This window comes from Micropterus dolomieu, linkage group LG12, assembly GCF_021292245.1.
Source record: "Micropterus dolomieu isolate WLL.071019.BEF.003 ecotype Adirondacks linkage group LG12, ASM2129224v1, whole genome shotgun sequence".
In the NCBI taxonomy this organism is placed as follows: Eukaryota; Metazoa; Chordata; class Actinopteri; order Centrarchiformes; family Centrarchidae; genus Micropterus; species Micropterus dolomieu.
Window position 1 is genome coordinate 36632467 of NC_060161.1, and position 10470 is coordinate 36642936.

General features: G+C 39.2%; 1 protein-coding gene across 1 annotated transcript; it reads left to right on the top strand.

The window, feature by feature from the left end:
• Window positions 1–3685: 3685 nt before the first annotated feature.
• Window positions 3686–8645, top strand: LOC123979971. The gene is made up of 5 exons (XM_046064083.1): window positions 3686–3962; window positions 4213–4497; window positions 6036–6278; window positions 7199–7336; window positions 8459–8645. Exons 1-5 carry the CDS (start codon window positions 3686–3688, stop codon window positions 8569–8571), a joined length of 1056 nt encoding a protein of 351 aa, XP_045920039.1. The 3' UTR covers window positions 8572–8645.
• Window positions 8646–10470: the final 1825 nt, after the last annotated feature.

The following is a 10470-nucleotide window of genomic DNA, read 5'->3' on the forward strand; positions in this document are numbered from 1 at the left end:
GTGTCACCTTTTCTGAACACCAATAGGAATCAAACGTTGATGCCGTGTGGATCGGACGGAAGCAGTCAGACTCCATCCTGCATAATGACAGTCAAACAGGTCGACAGTGGAGTGTACTGGTGTGAATCTAAACACAGAGACAGCAGCAACACAGTCAACATCACCGTCACAAGTAAGATGCATAAAACTACATATCAGTGTGCAGGTTGGAAAGGCCACACGAGTATTTCCTCTTCTTCTTCCTTCTTACTTTTTACATGCAACTACTCCAACCGCAGACTTGGCAACGCATCCAACATGACAAAGGTGAAAATCACATCTTTCACACACGGAGAAGTTTGCCCTTAGAAAGTATTAAGACTTGGTTTGGTTTGGGGGGAAATAAAGGCAAAAAGACTTTCTGCCAGAAAGCCCTGAAGGCAAACGATGGCTCTTGTTGTTCGATAAAAGAAACTTTTACAACTTGTGAAGTCAACATGGGAAGAGTCCAAAACTGTCTCTGTGTGTGATTGACAGGTTACACTTCTGATTCACATTAATTGTTTTAAAAGGAACTGATAACTATAAAGGGAAATGAATCATTGTTTGTAAGAGAATGAGCTCCTTGGGCGCCCAACAACTGAGAAACTGCAGACACAATGATTAATCATGACTTATACTAAAGTATTAATTTGGAATTTTGGCAAATAATTAAATTAATAACTCTAACAAAATGACCATCGATAGATAGTGAGATGAAGGATTCAGAGTTCTCTGCAGCATTTTAATGGAAACCAGCATGTGTCTACACACGCATTTGTTAGTTAAGTAAATTAAAACACACCAGATGCACTAAGCTAAGAGAACAAGAGGTGTGCATGTATAAGGCAGTGGGGTGACCACATGTGGTCAAAAAACAAAAGGTGTAAAAGAAACTTTAGGTTGCTTCCTGCATATCTGTGGTTGTATTTAGGCCAAATAGCATTTATGTGATCTGTGTAACAGTGCCGAGTTAAAAGGAGTTTGCATACAAAGACTGTGTCTGTGTGAAACATAATTTCTAACTGAATTAGCGGTGGCTAAGATGTGATCACAACAATAAAACTTACACATAATAAAAACCTCTCAGCTGAGGCCCAAGGTGCATGATATTATGAAAAGATTCAGGGAATTCGGAAACCACTTTTAAATGTGTGACCTTTGAGCCCTCAGGCGTGACTGCCTAAGAAACCATCGTGTTTCTATGACAAATATAGGCACGTGGGCTCGGGTATACTTCAGTAAACCATTGTCACTTCACACAGTGCACCGCTGAATCCCAAAAACGCAACCTGAAACTGCAGAAGGAGGAAGGCCATCTATCAATTGTATGCAGAGACGATGCAGATTTCTGTTCATCCCACATGGACCGGGCTACAACAGTGTGTCTTCCAAATGATTAGAAAGTGCTATTAAAAGAAAAGGTGATGTTTAACAATGGCAAACATGCCTCTGTCCCAACTGTTGTTGAGTATTTTACAAGCATGAAATTTTAACTTTGTTTATATTTACAAAATACAATTACGCTGGTCAGTCAAACTATAGAAAATCTTTTCTTTGTACTTTTGTCAGTTAATAAAGGTTCACGTGATTTAACAAATCCTAGATTAAGGTTTTTTTAAATATCAGTTCAACATACCCAGGATATCTTAAGTAAGTTAACCCGGGGTTTCCAAATCCAGACATCAGTGCGTTCACGTAGAAGAGACGATGTTAGCAGCAGATGACCGCAAACATGGACAAGTCTAGTCACAGAAGAGATTTTACAAACGAAGAGCAAACTGTAATATTAGACATATGGATACAGTCTAAGTTGGAAGCTGCAGCTAACAAGAAAGATAGTCCCAGGCGGCATGAATGCCTCAATTTACAGGCTTAGCCAATAATATGAATGCGTTTATATGATGTGTTCTTATGGTGGTGATGACAATTTTAGCCTTATTCTTTTAGCTCAGCTGTGTGCCAGCGTTTCCATATTAATTAAAAGCCTTAATGAATAAGTGTTCATTTCAACTCAGTTTAAAAACTTCTTGTCACTCATTGTTTTATTTAACACACAATGTTCCAAACATTGTTCTAAATTAACTTCTTAAACCAACAAAACAAAAGATCCATTCCAATCCATTCATGCCACAAGGTATGTATTTCAAAATTTAGGCTACTGAAAACTCTCCCACATTAACTATCCAGGTCTCCATTATACAAGATAGCTTCTAACCTACTTGATTTTCATCTGCATACCAAATTATATGTTCATAATATTCAGCCTTGAACTGAAAATGAAACCAATTTATTTTAAGGGCTGTGACAGGTTTTGTGAAACGGACCTGGGAGCAAGTAAAAGATATAAACACATTTCAAAATGGTGAGTAGGCTTACTCTTACGTCTTAAAAACCTACAGTAGGAAGAAGCCTACAAGGCTTCAGGAGCCTACTTCAATCAGTCTCTGTAGGATGATATTGCTAAACAAAAGTTTCTCCGCATCACCGCAGCAAATATAAAAGTAGCCTATAAAACTGTGGGATCTTCTACAGATGGTGATGTCATTTTCCAAGAGAGTTGATTGATCAGTAGACAGTACGGCCGATCTACTTTTACAGAGTTGATCTCTTATCTGGAACATAACCTGCTCCAGAGCAGGCCGTTCAGCAAAAGTTATGGCGATCTAACCCGGTAAGAAATGAACCACCGTCGTGGCACTGAAAACCCTGTTAACCCCAAAGTTACCTCGATAAGTACAGGCTCCTGCTAATATTCAACCAGCCAACTTAGCAACCAAAATAACAAGTTGTCCACCTGTTGAATGTTAAGTTGTTATTATAGGATTGTCTGTTTCAGGGAGTATTCAATATTGTGAAGCAGTCTGATGAGAGATTCTGATGTTGTTCGATGATCTAACTAGAACAGCATTCTCAACAACCTTGCAAAACACCTTGAAACACCCTTGCAATAATCTTAAATTGCAGTCGCAACCACCAAGTGACATTTGTTTTGATTTACACGTACATCCTTCAAAAGTTCAAAGCTTTTCTTAAAGTTTTTTTGTTATATTCATCCTCTAACATTCACTAGCTTTGGATCAAACTCTGTAGTTGTTGATGGAAAACGTTTTACTATCTCTTCCCATGTTCAGATAAAAAAAAAAGTTATCCTGCAGAGCAATTTTTTTCAGCTATGATAAACAAAACATTTTTACTAAAAACAATAGATACAAACTAGTACACAACACAATACAGGAGAGCTGATAACAACAATAAAAAGAAACAACATGATATGAGTATGAAAAAGAAAGGGATGTAAGGAAAAATCATTGCAATGAGACATAAATACTCAAAATAAGGTCAAAAACATAGAAAACTAAACAAACATTTGCAAAATATAAAGGACATGCATTAGGAAAGAGCAATTCATTTGACATCAGGGGGTTTCATCAAATTTTTTTCATTAAGTATATTAGAAAGTACAGCCTCAAATTTGTGAGTTTTGTTAGCTCATATTTCATAAAAGAAACGAGAAAGCGCCTCAGCTTTAGATAAAAGCTATATAATGTTAAGTCCCTATGAAGCCAGAGGTTAAAGACATTCCTGCTTTTCTTAATACTTCCAGTAAAATTCGGTTTCTGTCTGGCTACAAGGTGTTTAGTTATGGAAATGCCCAAATCCTCACATGCCTGATGCCACATTGTCTTGTCTGTGTCGAGGTGGACCAGTGATCCTGCAGAGTCCTGTCCTCCCTGTGAAGGAGGGAGATGATGTCACTCTGCACTGTAAAACAAAGACCACTTCATACAACCTCCCAGCTAGTTTCTATAAAGATGGCTCCCGTATTAGGACCTATCCTACAGGTCACATGACCATCCACAATTTTTCCAAGTCTGATGAAGGTGCCTACAAATGTGACATCCACAGTCAAGAGTCTCCATCTAGCTGGCTGCTGATCAAAGGTAAATATTTGTATCCCAAAATCCCACTTGACTCTGTGTTTTGACATTTTCAGTGCACTACACAATAAACATACTGAAATCTTCATGAGACTGTGTAAGATTATGTACTGAGAGCTGAATGTGTGGATTTCCAAATTAACTTCAATACAATTCAGAGTTTTCTTGGAGCAGCATCTAGTGGACACTAGAGGAACTGCAGCTGAACGCACTTTGACTTTAACTCTAAGTGAAAGTCTGTGTGTGTCCACAGATGATTCTAACCTGGCCTCTCTCACAGTGTTTGGCGACACGTCTCAGCTGTTTGAATATGAGAATTTGAATGTGAGCTGTGGTGACAACAGCAGTGTTCATGAATGGAAGGTCATGAGGAACACAACTCCTGAAGGTGGCAGGTTTTCCAGCTGTGGAGGTCTATGGGGGACTCTGACCCACTTTGGCTGCATCCTCTATACAGCCAAGCCCCTTGACAGCGCTATTTACTGGTGTGAGTCTCCTGCAAGACAGCGGAGCAACTCTGTCAACATCACTATACATGGTAGGAATGATAAAAAGAACCAAATAGAATTTTAACCCTTCCAAAATAATACAAACAAACAATACAAACATTCTCAGCTTTTTGGTTCCAATTATAGTTTCCTGAAAACAAACATCGCAAATTATGCCTGTTAAGGTTGTATTAACAGGTATGGTGTTTGAAATATGGCAGACTAGAGCTGGTGCTTAAAAGTGTGCCGAAATCACTGCAGAACTCCACAAAAGTACACAGCACGAGAGGTTTTCATGTAAGAGAGGGTTACTTTGGTGATGTTTGCTTGAAACAGCAGTAAGGACCTGCACTCTATCTACCCGGGGTTGGGTTGCAACACCTCTTCATACATCCATCACTAATTTGGAACACAAAGTACTTCCTAGGTTCCCAGTAACTACTAGGTAGTTTCATCATTAAAGTTTAAAGTAACATCTAAAAATAGGTTGGTGAGAAACATATGTAGTGCTGTCCAATCAAGAGCAATGGACTATATAAGCAGGAAGTCATTGTAGCATCACAAACTAGCATAGCTTAAAACAATTATAGAAAAAGGTTTTTTTTTTTGTAATCATAGGTATCGCACTCATGCCACAGCATCTCAATCAGGTTAAGGTCAGGACTTTTCTGTGCTTTGGGTTGTTGTCCTGTTGCATCACTCATCTTCTGCTGAGTTTCAATTGGCGGACAGATCAGCATAAATTGTCCTGCAAAATTGCTTGATAAAGTTTGGAATTGATTTTTACGTCAATAGTAACCCTTCCTGGCCCTGAGGCAGCCCCAAACCATGATTCCCCCTCCACCATACTTCAACGTTGGGATGAGGTTTTGATGTTCAACTCCACTTTGGTTTCACCTGTCCACAGAATATTTTGCCAGTAGTGCTGTGGCACATCTAGGTGCCCTTTTGAAAACTTCAGATGGCCAGCTATGGGGTTTTTTGGACAGCAGTGGCTTCCTCCGTGGTATCCTCCCATGAACTCCATTCTTGTTTAGTGTTTTACATACTGTAGAGTTGTCAAGAGATATGTTAGCATGTTCCAGAGATTTCTATAAGTTTTCAGCTGACACTCTAGGATTCTGTGCTGTGCTCGTTCAGTCATTTTAGCAGGAAGGCTAATCCTTGGGAAAATTCCACTAGACCTTGTTCATGTCTGATCGGCAACTACAGGGAATGTTTGGGTGAGGTTACTGCTGTTTTAGTCAAGTTTTAGTCAACCAGTTATTAAATCAAAAGGTTCACATACTATTTTTCACCCTGCAATTTGAATTTTACAGTGTGCATTATAAAAACATGAAAACAAATAATTAGTTTAAGCAGACTGTGTTTATTCAAGTCTATGCAGAAATCAAGGTTATTCCAAATTTTTCACATTTTCCTGAGACTGTATATATGTTTTTTTTTTCTTAGTCTTTTTTAAATTATATTTTTTCTCTGACATTTATCAAACATGTTTAGATTCACTGGTTGTACATATAAACACATTTTCTCATCTTTCTCCATGTTCAGATAAATGACTGATCCTGTTTGTATCATGTTTGTTGAGATGGACCAGTGATCCTGCAGAGTCCTGTCCTCCCTGTGATGGTGGGAGATAATGTCACTCTGCACTGTAAAACAAAGACCCCTACCGCCAACATCAAAGTTTTCTATAAAGATGGCTCCCTCATCAGGACTGAGCCTACAGGTCACATGACCATCCACCATGTTAACAAGTCTGATGAAGGCCTCTACAAGTGTAACATCAGCGGTCGTGGAGAGTCTCCACCCAGCTGGCTGTTTGTCAGAGGTGAGGAAGCTGCTCAGTTGATATTTTGGTCAGTTGTAAATTTGGAGAAGCTCAGGAGGTTAGTTACACTTGAGGTTTTATACACAGAGGTGGTTACTGTTACAGATTTTAAGGAGAATAATGTTTATACTAAACATATCCCTTGCTGGTGACAATATCTGTCATTTTGCGTCATTTAGTGCCACTTTCCTTCCGGGCTTTTCTCCTTTTAGAACCATCTTTTCCTTTTCTTGAGACTGCTGCTAATGGCCAAAACTTAATGAACTTTAGTGTGTACTAATTTACATTCATTATAATGTTAGCATATACAACCTTAAACTCCGTTACAAACTCACCCAGTGTGGTGTGAGGTTCATCTTAAAGCAGTGCAGGTGGTGACTGGCTGAGGGTGTTAGGTGCGCCTGAAGTTTTAGGGCTCTGGAAACAGAGAGCACAGCGACACCTGCTGGCTTGTAGAAATTGTTGCAGCTCATTTTGAAGCTCAGTTATTGACTATATTAAATCATAACACTGTTGTTCTGTATTTTTGGAAAATAAACTTTGGTGTGAGAGTTTAAATATAATTTGTTTTGCTGCCACAGTAGCTTGTTTAAAATTGAAGTGAAGCTTCATGTCTTTATGTGAACTTTTGGCCACAGATATCACCACACTGCAATAAACAATAGTAAATACATATAGATAAAACAAACAGAGGCAGTTTGATGTATTACATTTGATTTGTTTTTTGTATAAATACAGTTTATACATTAAAGTGAAGAAACCACATCTCACAGTCAAAGCTGATATAGGATCCATCCACTTTTCCTTTAATGTTCAGAGCCAAGTGTTGTTGAACCGAGTTTCATAGCGTGGCGGTAAATGTGGTTTAGTGAGCATAACATTTTAGACGTTCACCTGACCAGGTGTGTTTGTTTTTCTAGATCGCGATGGAAAAGCTTCATATACTGCAGATCCAACCCAGACAACTGTGCTGAACGCGATCCGCCACCTGGTGGTCTTCTCACCATACTGCGTAGCCACTGTTCTCATGTTGTCTTTATATCGACAAAGGCTCACAGGTAACACTGACCTTCTAATAAGTACAGCACTGCTAGCAGCTAAATGTTAACAACATTATAGTGTTTACTATCTCAGTTTAGCATGTTAGCAAGCTAACATTTGCTAAATCAAGCGTAACATTAGTTCAGGCTCACAATCCCAGCACATCAGCCGATAGCAGTCATCTTAAAGTAGGGGTGTACTCTCTTTTGTTGCCAGCGGTTTAGACATTAACGGCTGTGTGATGTGTCATTTTGAGGGGACAGCAAATTTACACTGTTATCCAAGCTGTACACTCACTACTTTACATCGCAGCAAAGTTTCAGTTCTTCAGTGTTGTCATATGAAAAGATATAATCCAATATTTGCAGAAATGTGAGGGGTGTACTCACTTTTGTGAGATACCATATGATTCAAGTGGCCTCACAGCATGTAATTTAGTGTACCTGGCTTTACTAAGTGTTCAGCTGGGTCTTCCTGCTGGCGCGTCCATGTAAGCACATGCCAGAGAGGTTTGCCGTTGCAGTTGTTTTGGGGTCTTTGCTATTACTCTCTGCCTCAGGCTTTCCGTGTATGCACATGGATGGGCAGGGAGGCATGGCTTTCCATGAAGAGGCGTAGAAGGGCAGGGAACTGTATTTTAACTTTATAAATGTTCAACTGTGTTGCTTTTTGCTTTCATGTAAATCTGTAACTTCTTATGTTATTTGTATGTTCTGCTTGGAGATGTTAGTTTTTGCTTAATTTACCTATGTTTCTGTGTGTGTGTTCTGTTCACACACACACTAATACAAATGCACACCTAGGCAAGCCCCACACAAGCTTCAACTACACGGTTGAAATACACCATTCGGACAACATCTCGTCTCTGGATCCTGATTCTTTAACTCGAATCAATGTTCATATTGAACAGCAGGAAAAGTTTCCTCCGTAACAGGAAATGTCATTAGTTCTGCAGGTATTTGGTCAAAACCAAAGAATTAGACAACTTTAAACGGTGACCTGAGCAGTAAATGAAAATTCAGACACCAATGTTATAGTTATTTATTTGTTTAGTTATAGCTACAGTTCATCTTCATCACATAATCAATATCCAGGTTAATTTATCAGGTGATTAATAAAATGATTACTTAACTCTGCAGGAAGACACCCTCCTGTTTCCACGAGAACAGCTCCACTCAGAGAAGATGGCGAGGGATTGGACCAACCGTTTGATGGTGTCATTGCTGATGTCACCACCGAGCATCATTTCTAAACTAAATAAAATTACAACTCTGTGTCTCATTTTTCAATAAAGTAAAAACAAAATCAGCTGTCAGTTAGAAAAGACTGTTGCCGCCACGGCCTGATTTTAATTGCTGCTTTGATGCTTTTACTTTTGTTTTATCGATTGTTTTTGGTTTAATAGTTGTGATCTTTGATCACATGACTAGGGCGACTAGTGGTAGGATCTGAAACACCAACATCTTAATATTTATGTTTATATATTTACCCTTAAGTAAATGTGTTAATCAATAATGGTTGTATTAAAATATATGTCTAACATCAGAATCAGGAATTTGCTACATTTCCTTCAAAGATGTGTAGATAAATGAAAGTTTTAGGAGACAGAGGCGACCATCTAACATTGGAAGCAGCAGTGATCATCTCTCAACATTTAAACATAAACACACGTCCAGCAGATTGGACTCACCCAGCACACCTCTGGACTGATGGTCCCTCCTTCTGCCGCTGAAATAAACACCTTCTCACTACCAACTCGTCATATGGATGTTTGGTCAAGACCCCTTGGCATCGCTTTTTCATGGCCTGGGTGCCCCTTTAGTGCCGTTTTTGTACGGCGCCGTGTTCATGTTAACAATAAAAATGCAACATCTGGTCAAGTTAACAATAAAACTGAAACAGAAAATTCTTACTTCAATACAAACATTCAAAATTACTTTCTGTTTAACACAGGAAGTGTCTCCTGTCTCCTGTGTGAAAGTCCACCCAACCACCTCGTTACTCTGACTTTTCTAGTAAATATCGCACACCTACCTGTATCGTTGCAATATGTCACGACATGGCTTCTCCCAGTGCTTTGACCTATGATGCTAAGGGGCTCCCCAGAGTGTTACAAACTGATGCTCTTGACCATACATCCATATGTGAGTGAGTGAGAACGTGTTGCAGAAATAAGATCAACAGCAGTTTGACAGCCATAAAAGCCTCCTCCCTCCTTCCTCTTTGTATACCACTACGTGTCAGGTTGTCTGTACGGTTTTCCCTACAGCAGCTATGAGGAAACTGTTTGGTATAAGAGAAGTAATGAACCTACAGACAAAACCACATGATCACATGGGAACAAAACACAGGCCACAACCGGGTTTGACAGATTTGAATCTTGGAGGGCGTTATTCTCATAAAACTGAAGGCAGGGGAAGACACTCAAGAGGGAGGAGGCACAACAAGGCACAGTCAGGGAAATTCAACACTCACAAGGAAGCAAAGCTAGACAAGACACAAGAGGCAGGAAATAAAGCCAACAACACACACAAGGACGAATGTATCAAAGAAAACAGAAAACACAGAACGTCTGCATATCTGATAAAACATGATCAAAGACAAAAGAACGAGAACACAGAGACAGGGAGTCATATACTAAAACAGGAATTGCGTAAACCATGACATTTATAAATAGCAACTGCTTTGACAATGATGTAAGACAAAATACAACTTGGAGATATTTATCTGCAGAAGCCTGGCGACCACAAAGCTGATTGCTTCTATTAACATAAGTTCACACATTTCACCACAAGGCTAAAAACTAACAGACACGTCATCGTCACCACTGTCGTATCAAACCACCAACTCCACACCACAGTTCACTGCAATCAACAGGAGGAAGCTGCTGATGTGGTTTTATGTGCAGAGTGAAAATACACTAAATGATCAATGTTATAAAAAGCCAGCTTGAGAGGCACAAAATGCACAAGCAGGTTCGGATCATCTTCAGTCTGCTGAGTCTGTTTTCTCTTTTACATATCTTAAATCTACACTTTAAGCTAGGACACATGAATGCAATGTCATCTGTGATGTCATCATCCCCAACTTCTACTTCAGCAGCTGAATGAACCAAAAGGAGCAGAAATTTAAATCAGTGTTAATCTTGAAT